Raw genomic sequence first — 16,436 nt, forward strand, 5'->3', positions numbered from 1 at the left:
GGTAGTATTTTAGTGTATTTTAAAGTTATTATGGTAGTATTTTTGGTACTACACACAGCTAGCTCAGATATATTTTCTAATTCCTGGTGTTATCACACTGGAACAGCACTTGATGTCCTCTGGCTTATGTCAAGCTTAGTCTGGAAATATTTTCTGTATAATATAAATAAAACTTGTTTGTCATTTTAGTTATGTTGAAAGAACTTTTGGTTATTTTCTCTCTGTACTGTGTTGTATCCTTTACTAGAGAAATGCTGATGTTATGTAAGTGTGTTTGAATATTCTAATAAACTCTTCCTTTTAATATTGATGTTCCCACTAAGTTATAAAGTCAAACTGTGGTGTTTCTTCAGGACTTTCACTCATAGGAAAATTATTAAAATGGGCTTGAAAAGCACTTGATTGTCCTTCATCAAACTCCTTGCAGTTAATAAGTTTTTCTCTCCAGATCTTTTTTTTCTTCTGAATATTTCAGGGCTTATATAAGTGAATTTAAGCCAGTTAAGTGTATTTGTGCCTTTTTTAGCATCAATCATTACTGACTTCGTTTTCCAGGAGCACTACTAGGTATAAGGCTGTACTTTCATGAGACAAGAAATTTGGCTTGCATTCAATTTTAGTAGAGAAATGGTACAATGTGGGCTAGGCTTCAGCAACCCACAATTACTGTCTTGCCGCCTATCTCCAGCTTGGGAGCTGATTTTTTTTTTGAGTGGGTTGACCAACATTTAAAATCAGGTGAATATTCAATGGCAGTTATTCCTATGGGAAAACTACAGTGCTGGCAAAAATGTGAGTTGGAGAAAAAGAGATGTAGTGGAAGTCTGAAAAATATGAAGTAGAACAGAGCTTTATATAATGGAGTGAGGCTGTTGTAACTGAAATCCAGTTAACCAAGGTGTTTACAATGTGCTTGTGGTATAGTATAATGACATAGGGAATGTTTAGATACAGAATTTGAAGGCATTTACAAGGAACTAAATGGAAGTACTTTTAGTCACTGACAACTGAAGTCATCCTTAGGAGATGAGTAATGTAAATAAACAATTCAGTATCATGCTAGGCACAGAATAACAGAGAATCAAAACAGAAAATGTATGATACCATCTACAAAGAACTGATGAAATGTATCTAAGGGAGAATTGTGGCACAGGTACTTAGCTTTTGCTGCTGGGCAGCTGGATGTTGTGCCATGCTATTTGACCACTTTTACCTGGGTTGCTTCTGCCTGAACAAAAAGCACCTGTGTTGCAAGGCCACTTAGGCATAGAACTCGTAGCCCAAAACCAGGTGAGTCAAATTGAAACAAAGCCTGTGATGGGTTAGTCTCTGGAACAACCAGCACTAACTTTGGTGTTAATGGGGAAACCACCATGGCTGTCCAGCAGCTGTCTAGGGATAGACATGCTCAGTGACTCTTGTTTGGAAAATCTACTGTAACAAGCTTAATTTGTGTCATCTGCTTGTGTTTTAGGTAAGATCCTAATGACAAGAATTACAAATATGGTTAAAACTACATGAGTCTTAATGCAAGGGAAGGGAGGTGAACATTTAAAATCAGTTTGAGTTACCTCTTATTTGGAACAAAAGGAACCATGTAATATGTCAATGTAAAGTTGTAAGTGGTGTGTATTTTATAATTTTAGGTGCTGCTGTGTATAAGTACTTTTGTTTTCATCTCTGACCACAGCTCTGGATTTCAGGAAGCTTCTATTTTCCTGTACTTGGTTTCTTAGTTTGAGACATGCCTTCCTCCTCCCTCCCTCCTGTCACTCTTGTGAGATTGAGCAGAGTATGTTGTGTGGGACAGAGATGGGGGTCTTCTTCTTGGAGTCCAATACAGATGTATTTTATACAAGTGGAGTGCGATTTGATCTGGCAGCATTGTCTAGTGGTTGCTCAGCAAAAGTCTATTTAAAGTGTCACTCTTCTATGTACTCTTTGCACTGTTTTACAAAATATTTTCAAGATCCTTGAAGTTACACTGTCCTTTATTTTGAGGCTGAAGTAGCTTACCTGTGAGCCTACAGAGTGGCATGTGTAGGTGTGGAGGTCACACTTCCACAGGAAGCTTTAGCAATGTTGTTTGATGGAAATGTGTTAAAATAAGGGATAGTGGAGATTTTTCCAGTATGATTTTAACATATGTCGAAAGTTTAGATTTTAGTGGCCAAACACTAACTTGGCCATATATAGCTTTGATCCTAAGATGGGGTTTTCATTTTAATTTTTGTGTATTTTATTTATTCCTGCCTTGTCCATCAAGTAGTTAACTGGAGCGTCAGAATAGACTTGTCCTGATAATAATGCTACAACCAATGTGTCTTGAACAGACTAATGGTTATACTATGTTTTTTTGTTCAATATTTTATTTAGACTTGTCTGACTTGGAGAAGGACCTAAATAATTCAGTAGCTTTTAGATGGAAACTTTAATAATCTTGGGAAGTTACTTTATCTGTGAAGCTTTTCTTATGTTGTGGGATGGTGCGTCTTCAGGCCCCAGTGGGCAGTATGGCCCCTCCAACTCACCAAGACTGTATTTTTTTAAGTATAGTCATATAGATGTTAGTAGTGCTAAATCATCTCTCAGTTCTAGCAGCTGACACACAGATAGTATGGTGCTAATTTAGCTCATATTCTGTGTTTGCATTCAGTGGTTAAAAATGTTATTAACTATTAATGAACAAACAAGTAAACTTTCATTGAACTTACTTTTGGAATGTTTCCTTTTTTAACCTAGCATGGGACCAAAAGGAATAATTGATAAAATTATTTTGTTGCAGTTGAAAAATTAACATTAAAATACCAAGTACAAGACTGCATTTTCAAAAGTTGTAGAGCAGAACTCTGCTTGCTGATGCAATCTGTTTATGTCAAATTATTCCTGGTAAATTGAATTCTTGTAAATCTTATTAACTCAAGCATACTGATTTATTTCTTTGATAAAATGAATTAATGCAGCAATAGCAATCACATAAAAACTATTTAAAAAGTCAGCAGTCTCCTTATAAATGATTAATAATATTTTTAACTTACCAATATTTTCTTAAAACATATTTCAAACTTTTTATGAAGATGTCACAGATGCTTAAATAGCAATATTTGTGGTAAATAGAGAAATCTAGTAAGAGAATGCTTGAAAATGTCCAACTTTTCTGTATTTTTCCTGTCTTTATTTAAAACATCAGTAAGATGTAGATGAGGTGGGATGTGTGTCCCCAGAAGGAGCCTGACCGGAGATAAGAAACAGGATCTGCCTTTCTTTTCCAACAGAGCAGTAGTAGTTGTTGATTCAATTTGCAATGCAATTAAAAATATATTGTGTTACATGACTGAGAAATAGAAGTGGTTTAGGTGCAGAGAGGAGGGTTGAAAGTAAAAACAAAATGATATCTGCTAGTGATGATGATCACCATGAACTGGAAGGAAGTGAAGGTGATTTTGGGGAAGAGTGAGGGCATTTTTGGCTGTGCTGAACTTGTGCTTTAAACAGCTCCAGAGGAAACATTTAAAGGATATGCCAGTGCTAGGATTTTAATCCACAGGATGCTGCATTTTTGGAGAAAATAGGAATTTAAGTATTTTTGTATGTGACAGAAGGTGGAAAGCACAGAACCGGCATTTTCAAGAAGTAGGTCCTAAAGAACAGTTATCAGCTGTTGAAGGGATGAGATGCCTTTGGAGCCTTAAGGACCAGAAAATATCAAACTCAGATGTTACTGACTGTGTACCCAAGGTAACCAACAAGTTAAAGCTGATTTGTTGTTGACCTGTGCAACTTGCAGCTTTAAAAACCATTTGTTTCAGTTGTTCGGCTCAGTTGACAGCAGGAACAGTTTGTTTCACTGGGCAGTAACAAAGGTCTTGGAGCTCCTGACTGGTCATCCCTGTTCTGGGTTCCTGGTGGTCAAGAAGCCCTGGAGATACAGCAAAGCATCTCCTCTTAACCAGCTGTCAGCGGAAGACAAATTACTGTGGACCAGTAGAAGGAAAGATGCAGCCTTGTGAGAGTGAACTCTCTAAGCCTTTTCGAAGTGTTAGCACCTCTGCCTAAGACAGTCACTTGGCTGTGGTGCTCTGGGCACATTTCTGCCAAGGGTTCTTCCATATGGATGCATGAGGCTGAAGCCACAGCACTGGAGAACTGAGCTGGGGAGAGAGATCCCACTGCCCATAATTACAGCAGATGGATGCACTGAGCACAGGTGAGGCTGGAACTCCACTGGGAGTTGATCACTGCTAAAATGCCAGTTTGGGTTGGTATTTTTTTTCAACTAGTGCTTTCAGTATGTTAGTAATTCTTTTTGATAAGAGTATTTGGCTTGCAAATGGCAAAATTTTGCCAATCAATTTGGTTCCAAACCAAGCTGTTTCCTGGATAGTTGGGGTATATTTTATATACAATAGTGATTTCTGGTTTTCTTCTTACCTTTCCTATGTGTTTACTTTCTAGATGTAGGCAGACTTAGTCATGGAGTAACTTCATACAGTCTCCTCTTTCCCTTCACTGTGTCTGTTCTTTGAATAAAGAAGCTGAAGAATGCCTAAATAACTCACTATCTTGACACAGTAAGAACAATTTATCAGTCATCCTTTGTTACTTCACTTCATAGTCCCATAGCTGTCTCATTGTCTCACTGCTAAAGAAGAACTGTTCAAGTTCTACTTGAGGATCTCCAAAAACTTTTTTTTGATACTTCAATATTAACAGTAAGTGTTGCTTCTGAAGTAAGGCACCTTCTCTGCAGAGTAAATACATTTAATGTCTTAGAAAAATGTTAAGAATTTTGCTTTCTCCTGCCACATAAGAATTCTTTCTAAAACCTTGCAAACCCTCATGTTTGGAGACTCTTAGTCTTTCTTGTATTATTAGGAGGCATTTTAATTTGTCTTGCATTGCTTTTGATGATGAGGAAGTATGTGTAATCAGCAGTGTGTGGGAGCCATGGGCAGTGGTTGTTCTTTAGGTGGTACTGGATTAATGCTGTTAATCCTGCTGCAGGATCCTGAGCCTAAGGACACAGGTGGTCACTTTTTCAGTTTTTCAACAGAGTGTGGAAGTGAAGCCCCAGTTCCACAAAACTGTGTAACCTATTTGGAGTAGCTTTAGTGATGCTTGTCTTAAATGGGGTGTGAGTGAGGCTCTGGTCACAGTAGGAGGAAGGAGCTTCAGCCCTAAATAATGTGATCTTAGTCTGTGTTATAAAACTGAATTTCTTGTAAAATGTTTTAAGTTCTGCTGCGTGTGGTTACATGAACTTGACCTCCTGCTTTCTTACAGCCATGCGTACTCTGGCACATTCCTCTCTGCAAGTCATTGTGTTTATTAGAACTTGCCATTTCTGAAATGCTACTCCACCCAGTATTTGTGGCTTGAGTAAATTGCATATTCTGCTTTCTGTGTGGGTATAGCTTTATGAAAGTGTGGTACTGGGTTTAAAAGGCACAGAAGTGATTGATGTGAAACATCTCAAGCAAGTTCTCTTTCTTCATGACAGTCTCTGCAGGACTGGCCTACTTGAACCTGAGCCTTGACTTTGAGAATTTCATAAGGGCTGAGAGGACAATGTTGAAACCTGAGCAGTGAGCAAAGCTATTTAGTCCGTGTGGGAGGAGCTGAGCAGGCTGTTAGCAAGTGAGGAGGTGCAGCCAAGTACAGTTGCCAGCAGCGCATGGGGAGTCTTGGTGGTCATTGGTCACCACTCTCAGGCTTGCCTCTGGAATTACTCCTCAGCTAAACTGCACTGGACTTGGAAATACCAGGGAACAGAAGAATATTTGGTGAAAGAAATTTGCCTCTCTCAACTACTCTCCAACTTGTAGCCTCATGGTTTAGGTATAATTTTTTTCTGAATCAAATATCAGTGCAGAAGGCAAGTATATCTTTAATACCCTTTTTATTAAATAGTAAAAAACTACTTTTACTTCAAATCCACATGTGAAAGTCAATTGTTAGATAAAATCTTCATAGGTATGATTGTCTACCTGTTTCCTTTTTCTGCATGCTGCAAAATAATTCTCTACTGCATGTAGAGAATTATTTATGACCTTTTCATGGACTGGGGGGAGAATTCTACTGGAAAAGGTAGTAATGTTGAAATGTCAGGGCAAATTACTGTCAAAATTGCCGGGCAAGTCTGAAAAGCTTCTGCCTTCCTCTACTACACCAAGTTTTCCTTCCTCTTTCTTTTCTCTCTAGCTTTCACAGAGTTTGGTCTTAAGATGATTTTAGCTTTTCCTTGGGTACCTATAAGGGGAAAAGAATTTTTTGTTTACTTTCCATCACCATCCATAGTTTTACTACTTACTGTATTACTGCATCAATATCAGTTTTTAGAATGTGTTAGTTATTCTAAACTTCTAAAATCTCTATAAAAAGGATTATTGTAGTGAAAATTCCTTATTTGGGTAGTCCAGATAAATTTTATTTGAGTTCAATTTCATTGAATTCTTGCCTTTACAATTTAGAGACATCTTTTTTTGTTAAGACTGGGGTTTTTTTCAGCTGTAAATATTTTTCCATTGGAGAAATCTTTTAAAACATAAACCATACTTTGTCAAAAGTCTTCACAAGTTGTCAGAACTCCACATATCTTCTATTTGACTTTGTACAATGAGATTTTATATTTTGCTTCAGGCAATATCCTGGAAGAATGTCTTAAGCACAGGATTAGGATTGGTTTTTCAGCCAGCATTTACTATTTGCTGTTGAAGAAGCCCTGATTCAATATCAAATGGGAGAAATGCATTCTGTCCTTTAGAAAAATATATACATTAAATAGAGATTGGCTGAGAATGGATTCTTGTGCTCCCCTCTACCCTCCTGCCCCAAGATACATGAACTAAATATTTCAGTCATGTAGGGATTTTTGTGTTCTTACTGATACAGGTGTTTTATAAAACAGAGAAACTGGGAAAGTTTTTGTCTGTTTCAGTGGCATACTTAGTCTAGTGTATCCTATGGTGACTGAAACTTCTGTTATGAAAAAGCTTTATATATTCATGTACCTGATGCCTTTAAGCTAAAGTGCAGATAGCTCCCTGTTTATGCAGGCTTTTCTGCCGTGTCTGACTTAATGCAGTTGGACTTGGCTGTAGTTCTATTTGTGAGTATCTGAAACTGTGTAAATTCCTAAGCTGTATATGAGAGTGCATTTTCTAAGTATATCCATTCTTAACACACTCAAAACTAATATCAAAAGGACAGAAAGCTGACTGGGACATTAGTCTAAGATCACAAAGTTTGATTTCATCAGTAGATGGACCTATTCTGTCTGAGTTTATTTTCAGGAAGGAGAGTGGAAGAAAAAGCATTTATGGGATTTTTTGGTGTTTGCTGGGGGGAAGGGGTGAGGCGATGAAGGAGAAAGCTTAAATCAGATTTTTTTCTTTTTCTCCTCTGTTGTAGTGGTGAGACAGAGTCATATTTTGATAAAAGACTCAGAGCCTGCCTCTCCTGCGTTGCTATTGAGTTAAAGCAGAAGGTGCTTAGAATACCTGGATAACAGCTTCCTTGACTGGAGAGCCTCAGAGAGAGGAAATGTAACATAATCCATATTGAAATTCTTAATTTTATCTACCCAAAGAGTTCAGTTTCAGTTCTAAATGGAGAAAAGGGCATAGGAAGGAGAAAGAGGTATTTTAATCTGTTCCTGTTTACAGTTTGACTACATGAGCAGTGTCAAGGGACTTGAGAGGGCATGGAGAGAAGTAAGAGAAAGGCCTTCATGATTATATTGTTTCCTGAAACTCCTGCAAATGCAGCTGCTCCTTAGGAATGTGAACAGAAGGTGGCAGAGAAGACTGAGCTGTGAAACAAGCTGGTGGGCTGGCAGGTAGGGCCCAGGGCTGGAGGCAGATGCAGACTGTGCAGGTGTCTGATGGAGGAGCCTCCCCCCCAGCTATTCCAGAACGAGAGAGACATGGACACGGCTGGATTCCGGTGTCAGCAGAGTGCTCTGGGCAGGGTCACAGCCCTGACTCTGAAAGAGGAGATAACAGCCCCATTAACTGGGCAAGGTAGGTCTGTAATGAGAGGATACAGTTCCTTCTATGTGTTAGAGGAGTTCTACTGCAGCTTTCTCTTGATTTCAATTGGAAAAAAAAAAAAGAAAATGCATATTATGAATAGATTTGAACCAAGGTATTTGCTCTGTTTTGTAGTTAGGACAGATTTGGAGAGGTGATAAGGAGCTGTGTTTATTAAAGCAAAACCAGAACAAAACCAAACAGAAAATAAAGCTAGTGTTCTTCCTCCTTGCATTTCCTCATTGCCCTTCCACTCCACTCCTTTAGTTTTTTTAGCTCCTTTTTTTGTTCCTTCTGGGACATCTTGAAACAAGGACTGTTTCAGCTGAAGGGAGTGTGAGAGACAGGATTGGATAAATGGAGACAGGCCTGAATACATGATGCTTATCCAGTTTTTCCTATTCCCTGTGCTTAAGTGAATAGTGTTTTTCATATAGCATATAATGATTTCTGTTGATGGCTATCTGTGCCTCATCTTTGCTTTTTCTGATACATCTTTTTACCTTGTCATATTTTGGGAAGTTAACTACACTTCTTAGTATAAGGCCATAGAGTAAGTAGTATTATTTGAGGGTTAATCATGTTCATGCTGCTATTGATTTAATTTATGATATGTGATTCACATTGTAAGAAAAGGAGAGGATGGAATAAGGTAAGAATTCAAGTTCTTATTTTCAAGGCAGTTCTTGGTGTCCTATTGTCCTGGTTTTTAGTAGAGAAGGTTTCAAAACCTGTTTTTTCAGAAGTAAAGTTTGATGGGGAAAATGGGACCAGCAGAGAAACACCAAATGGGAAGGAAGTTGCACATTTGCAAGAGGGTGGCTGTGCACACTAGTCCTTGCAGCAGAGGCTGCTGATGTAACAGCAGTGAGTGAAGGTGGTTAGGGAGAGATTATTTGACTTCATTATGGTAGCTGCCAGCAGGAGGAGTTTGGATCAGCAGATTTCTAGTCTTGAATCACAGTTTACTGGAATCCTTTCTGTGTTTAAAATTTAAGCTGGCCCATTTAAGTGTTTTATTCATTGAATAAAATATTTGGGGCATTAATAATAAAAAGCATTTTTTGTGGAGATGATTTAGGACAGCTCTTCTGTGAGTCAGGCTGGTTTGTTTATAAAAATATGGGAGAGTTTTAGGAAGAAAGAGCAATTGCATCACCTTTTAAAGAAAAATAAAGAAATGAAGATGTAGAGGCCATGGCAGTCAGTTGATAAAAACTAGTTAGGTAAGTGCCTGAACAGGAAAGTTCAACTTGGCTGCGTAATGCAAACGACTGACTCCCTTTTCTGATTCCCATAGTGTACCACAATATCAAACAGGGAAGCCACAAAGCTCATGAATTGTCCTTTGTGCAGTATAAATCTGGGACATGAAAGGCTAACAGGAACTCAATTTAAGGATTCCTTAAAACTTAGATACCATTTTTGTGTACTTATAAATGAGTAGGACTAAAACTGAGAGGTAAAAAATAAGATGTGGTGTGTTTCCCAGGAAAAAGGAGCTGAAGCAAAGGCATTCCACTTTAAGCATCCTAAGAGCTTTGATGAGAGGAGTATAGTGTTGCTTGGCTTGCTGCTGATTTGGCAGCCTCTGTCTCTTCGCTGCATTTTTCATGTGCGCCCTTCGTTTGTTTCTTTTTTTTCCTCTTTTGTATCTTACTCATCAGAATGTGAGGTAAAAGGCTGCTACTGCAACACTCTTGCTCCAAGCAGCTTATGCTAACCAGCTTTCACAGAGAACATAATCCTTACACAAACACCTTAACTCATGAAGGAAGAAGGTCCAGTGCGACGTAGGTTTTCTTCATGTGCTGGGATTTCATCTGTGTTTTCTCCAAGAGCTGATGGCCGAAAGCTCGTCCGGAATGCTTCATTTGGCGGATATAACGAGCTCGCTCCTGCTCTACCAGGTTTGTTTTGGTCTTGCATTTCTTAAAATGTACAGAAGCGAATCTAATGTCTGCCTCAAATTTTCATGCTTGAATGAAAGTAATGTACTGAGATGTGGGTAGAAATCAGAAAGAGTATTGCTTGTATGCAGTTTGATAACAGCTCTTTGTAGTGGCAGGATTTGCAGACAGGGAAAGGAGTAACTTAGCTTTCACTCTGCCACAAATCTCACTTCAAAATGCATTGGTGTGTTTGAGACTGACTAGAATGTTTGTTTTGGTTGTTTGGGCTTTTAGGACTGAGGTTCTGTGATGTGGTTTATAAATGCCTTCCTTTCTTGTACTTTCCACTGCTGTTTCCACTGCCCCCCCCCCCCCCCAGATGGATCTGCTTTAAAATTGTAAGGTACAGCAGAAGGTTTATATTTAGCTGTAACTACTGGAAAATCCGCAGGCTGGTCATCAATGGTTTGACATAAAATGACGAGATAGAAAATGAGGGCTAAAAACATAGCTTTGGTAAACTCTGTAGTGCAAGATTTTGAAGACTTAAAACCTCTGAAAGGGCTTTAATCTCCTTTTGCGCAGATTTGTTGTTTCCTGAAAATCAGTACTGAAATATTGCAATGAATTTGTAGATCATTGCATGTCATTGTTCATAATGTGCACATTGTTCATAAGCTTCTGACGTAGGTACCTGAATTTCAGCAGTTTATTTCATAAAGCCTCAGTGCTTGAAAATGTGTTACAAGGTCACCCATTCCTGAAGGGGGGCATAGTACAAACTGTGCATTCTTTCCAGAATTGCTCTGGATGTGTGAGTTGTCTTGTGCATGCGCAGAGATGCACTTTATTGTGTAGTTCCACGGGGCCAGGATGTTGGGGGGGAGGAAAGGGGGAAATAAAATAGTTTTCACTTTCTATTGCCTGCCTCCTGCAGCATGGCTCACTGAATTTGTAAGCCCTGGTTCTGAAGCCTCACAGCAGAGTTGGGTGCAGACCATGGGGGATGTTGGTTGCAGACACCATGTTTTATTGAACATTTTTATCCTGGAATGTTTCCTTTCACTCTGCTTCAGGATATGATTAGCCTTCTACCAAGAATCTAACTGAGTTTTATTCAAGCTGCTTGCAAAACAAAAGATCTCAAAGCTTGAAAGCATGGGGTTGGCAACTAGATAGGTGCTTCCTATCTTTAAAAGAAGTGTGTGTAGTCTGGTAATTAGTGGGAAAAAAAGGAGTCTTGTTTTGTATTTGCTTCCTTTCTGTATAGAATTCTGCAGCTAAAGCTGATCACTGTTCATAAGGAGACAGTGAATGAGTACTTAAAATGCAGAACAAATGGAAAGCGGTTTTTAATGAAAAAATTCAAGTGTGTACATAGAATTAAAAAATGCTTACTCTTTTGGACTCTTGCATATATCTTTGAAGAGTTTCAATATTCCTAACATGCTTAATGAACATACTTTTCCAGACTGGTTTAGGCAAAGAGTAATTGTCTGTTTAAAATATACTCATGTATAGTTACAGTGATGACAGTCTTTGGTTATTTTTTTATTTATTTTGTGGTGCTTACAAAAGAAAACACTACTGTTAGAAAATACATAAAAGGACTTTGCTTACTATTCTGATTACTTTGCTTTCAAAGTCCATGGAGGAATCTGAATTTGTTAATATGGGATTGTACTCCTAAATTGTCAATAAGCTTTTGACACTCAGTCAGTTAAAAAGACTATGGTTCCCTGTGTTCAATTTTTTAAAAAGATTTTTCCTTTTTTTTCTGATATGTTTATTATATAGCACCAGTATTGATAATCCCCACTAAGTACAGCTCATGGTTCTTCCAGAAGCATTTTCCAGCTGAAGTATTTGTTCTTCAAAACTGCACATGCATACCAGTAATCACATCAGGCTGTTCCTTTCTTTTCATTTGGAAGTCAGTAACACTGTTGCTTGGATTGCTGTTTGTGATCTTTTCATGCATTGCATTGCTTTCTTGCTGTTTTTTCTGTATGCTTGAAAAAGAGCCTCCAGTGGATAGTAATTATTTCTTTTATGAATAAAATAGATCTGACATTAAAAAGTAACATGCTTATTTTCTGATGTATTTTTCTCATGTATCATAATTGCAGATAACATTTATTGAGAGGCACAAAGCCAGTATTCGAGATGTAAGAGTTATGTGGTTCGTTTTGGTTTTTCCCTTCCTTCAAAATTGACTGAAGGGACAGGTTGTGTGTACAACTTCAAAAAGTATATGTTATGCTTGAAAATTGAAATCTATTATCTGGACAGGTTGGGGGTTTTTTGAAACTGTACCCTGACACAGTCTTAATCCTATATAGTCTTTAATTTTGCAGTGTACACAGCCTCATTTTTGTCAACAGTGTTTTGAAGAGTTTTGTTTTGTAGGGGGTTTTTTTTGTTTGTTTGTTTGTTTTTGTCGTTGTTGTTATTGACTACATAATCTGTCTCAGTCTCTAAAACATCACTGTTTGATTTTGTTTCATTGGTGTCTTGTATGCAAGGGTTTTGGTTCCTCTGTCAGGCTCTTAAATCTCTCTGAAAGCTCCTAATGAGTTTTAATGTAGATTTTCACCTACAAGTTTTGCAAGAACCTGGTGAGTGCTCACAGTAGGAATGCACTAATGGACAGTTTGCCTTGGCTTCTGAGGTCATACCATGAACTGTGGCTGACTGCAGTGGCCCTGGGATCAGCTTTCAGAGCCCATGGCACCTGAGCTGTTGCGATAAGGAAGGTCACGCTGGGAGAAAGCCTGTTGAGGTGTAGTGTTGCTCTGAACGCAATCGCTGGTGCTCAGAACTGCTTGAGAGAGCACAGCAGTGGTGCTCCTGACTCTGAAGATTGCTTTCAGGATTGTACGTAGAAAATTATACATAAATTCAAAGGGTTCAATAAAGAGGAAATTACAGAAAGGGACTGTCTTCAACACAAGAATTTCTACATTGTGAAATGTGGGCTCAGGTTGTTTTGTTAAGGAGCTGCTGATTGAGTTACAAGGTGGGAATAAATATTAGGTCTAAAATATTAGGCCCAAAACCACTGCTGATGAATATTGAAAAACTTGAAACACTTTATTATACCCTGCTTCTAGCCTCTTTTGCTCTGGCAGTCTCTGCTCCAGACAACTGTCTGTAGTGTGAGCTTATCCCTCTACACAGAGGGAGGTCACCAGTAGGATGGTAGGGGATGGCAAGCTGGATGGCTGTGTTTCCTCACAGACAAAGACTGGGCAGTGCAAGGTGCTCCAGGATGTGCAGCACCCTGACTTGGCTTTGCTAGCCCCTGAGAGGGCCCTTTTCTGGGCTGTGATTGAGGAGGGGAACAGTCTGTGTGGTGGGTAAGTTCATGGATCAGCTGGCACGCACACCTCTGCAGCTCGAGACACTGAAAGCAAGGAGGTGAAATTCATGGAAATGCAATGGAGCTTTTCCTCTTCTTCTTGGTGGTACTGATGCAAAGCTTATTTGTGAAAATAAAAGATGTATGTCTGTTGGATAGCAGTGTGAAAAGTCCATAAAATTGTTGTGCTTCAGAAAGCAAGCTTGGAATTACAGCTTCTCTTCTGTAAGAAAAATCCTGACTTAGCACTTCCTTGCTGATTCTTCCTCACTGAGGTTTCTGTATATTCTGACTTCCCAAAAATGGGAAAGTCATTAGAAAATGCCTGCATTGCATTTTCAGTGGGATTTGATTCCTTTTTCTGGGCACTGGATGAGGAGAAAGCTTCTGCTATGGTTCTGGTGTCTGTCTGACTGCCTAAGACTGGCATCAAATCCAGTAACTTCTCAGTAAACCAAGGCAAGAGTAGCCTCTGAGGCTTTAAACAACCTTGTTTCATGCCTCATAACTAGTGCTGTAGAAAATGTGCTTTTGCATTTGGTATTTCCTAGGAAATACAGCTTCTGGTGTCTAGTTTGTTTGTGAATTCCCTAGTACTACAAATCTTCTACCTGTCAAGGTGCTCCTTTCCTGTTGTCAAATGGTCTCCTATGTTACAGTTTTCATTAGCTGCACAAGTCTATTGCAGGTGTGTTGAAAGAATTTAAAAAAGAAGAATTTAATGAACTATGCCCAGGTGGGGCTTCTATAAGGATGTTAAAAAGTTGTTTGTAAAGGCATCTAGAGCTTCCTTTCTGTGAATGCAAAATGGGATATTGTACTGCAGTATATATTTTTTAAAATCTGGTCTTACAAAGGAATATCTGCACAAAATAATAAATGTAAAGGGAGAAAAATCCCCAAAAGACTGATTACCAGACCAAAATCAAGAGGAATCTTAAGATTTTTCATGTAACCTGGAGATCAGCTTAATGCCCCTTTAACTCCATGAATCTTCCTGGGATGTGTAATTGTGACAAATGAATCAGTTCTGTCTTAGAATTTCTAGGTATTAAAAGTTGTGGAAAGCTGAAGATGATAATAACAAAAAAAAGAATTCCTACTATGGACAAACTACCCAACACTGCTATAAAAAGTTAAAAATTCTTTCAAAGCTCATAGTTTCCCTTCACATACCCACATTCCCCTGAAAAATGTGAAATCAAGGAGTTTCTCTGGTAAGTCTTCTCATTTCAGGGATCAGAAGTCCGATTTGTGTTTCGAAGTCAGGACCATGCCCAGAGGGATGCTCCAAAGCCCTGGTGGTGTCCGTGGTGCAGTGTGCCTGCTGGTGCCGTGTCCGAGGCTGCACTGCCCTGCTGGTGCCATGTCCATGGGTACAGGGTGTCCCTGCTGGTGCCGTGCCCTCTCACAGGCACAGCCCTGGGCCAGGCTTCTCAGCTGCCTGGGCTGTTCTGAAATCCATGCCTGAATTCACGGGCTCATCTGCCTCCTCTTCAGGGGGTGTCTAAATGATGGCATGCTGACTTACTTAGATAAATGCATTGTGCAATTTGTTTTTTCCCTGTTTATAAAAGCTTTATGCTGCCACCACTCTCTTCAAAATTAATTGGTCAACGAGTGAGATGTCTTGTAAGCACAGGAGGCAATTTTTCTGTGAGAGGGTGCCAGGTTCTCAGTCTATGTTCTGTGGCACAGAGTAGTTGTGTGGCAGCACCCATACCAGTCGTGTCCTTGTTTTCCACTGTCACACAGACACTAACTTACTCTGCTTTCTGATACTAGGGAAGTTTGGGGTTTGTCACAGAAGAGAAACATGAGATTTTGACAACTGTTTTAAGAAAAGGCCTTGTAGTTATGCTTCTTGAGTGTCCAAGTTGAAAGTATAAGTTCAAGGCTAATGTAAAGAACTTTTTCCATTGTCTTGCAAAAAAATCCTGACTGGTGATTTTAATCAGATTTGCTTTCATGTAGGTGGTATTTAACAATTATCTAGCTACAGAAAGGTTCAGAAATGAGCAAACAAAAAAAGGGTTTATTTAGTACTCTTCTCTGTGCCTGCATGATGCAGGTAGGGTGGAATGAGAAAATAAAAGGACAAAAGTTGGCATGTTTTATTTAAATTTCATCAGGTTATTGGATCAGGTACAGAATTATCCAAATACTGTTCTTGCCTCTTAGAGGCAAGTATTGAATTAGTGTATATGATAGAAGCTGGTATGTTTTCAGCTGATGAGATAGATTGGTATGTATATGCTATTTGAACATCTGATTTACTTGTACTTTTTTAACACATTGGCAAATTTATTTCAAAAGCTAGTTCATATAAATTTTATTAATGAATTTAAATAATTTGCAACAATGCTGTTTTTTTTCTTTAAGGTTCTGACAAAGGGAAGGACGATGCGTCACAAAAAGACGATGCAGCATATTCTATGTCAAAAAGCAAGGTAAGGAACACAACCTCCTAACCTGTCTTAAAAATTTAGATGTGTAAAGAAGCTACACACTTTTAATTAAGGTCAAATGTATTTAACTTGTTGTAGATAATCTTGAATATTACTCTTCAGATTCAGCAATAGATAAAGATTAAAGGGAATCTCTTAATATAGCTCCCAGGATGAAGTCCCATCCAAATCTATGGTTCAAAGTAAGGGAAACTAAATATGAAGTCTTCTTGTGGTTGTTTTGGAGTGGGATATTGCCTTGCCATAGAGTTTAAAGGCTCTAACTTACCCAGCCATGTGGTTTTCTATTTTCTGCTAGGATATCCACTGTCTTTTTAAAGAGGCAAATATGGTAACAGGCACTTAAACGGATTGTTGGGTGCAGCAGATTGCTGGATTGCTCTGGAAGGTGACAGCTAGCTCTCAGGGAAAAGGGGGAAAACCTTGCTTTTTGCTGCTTTTGCACACAGCTGTTCCCACAGCACTCTGTCCTGGGCACAGGCAGGAGATAGGGAGATAGGGTTTGCACTTGAGGTCTTGACACAAATTTTTCTGTGGTATTTGGTATATCAGAGCCATAAAGACAAACATTACAAAGGTACTTAAAGAAAATGAAGAGGCTTAAAGATTATAGTAGCATTTCCAGGTTTAAATGGTGTCATTGAAATTGCAATGGCATAAGCAGTTTGGTATCTGCAGTGGATGC

The 16,436-nt window shown here is 38.8% G+C and overlaps 1 protein-coding gene across 11 annotated transcripts in view; it reads left to right on the plus strand.

The window, feature by feature from the left end:
- OSBPL8 (oxysterol binding protein like 8) overlaps nucleotides 1-16,436 on the plus strand; it is an 83,720-nt gene that overhangs the window by 39,272 nt on the left and 28,012 nt on the right. For 8 of the 11 annotated variants that reach the window (XM_074539700.1, XM_005480621.4, XM_014272074.3 and 5 more), the window contains one exon: nucleotides 15,666-15,733. In XM_074539700.1, coding sequence (XP_074395801.1) covers nucleotides 15,666-15,733 — 68 coding nt within the window. Of the gene's footprint in view, nucleotides 1-9,697; nucleotides 9,941-15,665; nucleotides 15,734-16,436 lie in introns of all 11 variants that reach the window. The other 3 variants (XM_074539704.1, XM_074539702.1, XM_074539703.1) reach the window with 1 other exon arrangement.

The sequence above is a fragment of the Zonotrichia albicollis genome, chromosome 4 (genome assembly GCF_047830755.1).
Source record: "Zonotrichia albicollis isolate bZonAlb1 chromosome 4, bZonAlb1.hap1, whole genome shotgun sequence".
Lineage (NCBI taxonomy): Eukaryota > Metazoa > Chordata > Aves > Passeriformes > Passerellidae > Zonotrichia > Zonotrichia albicollis.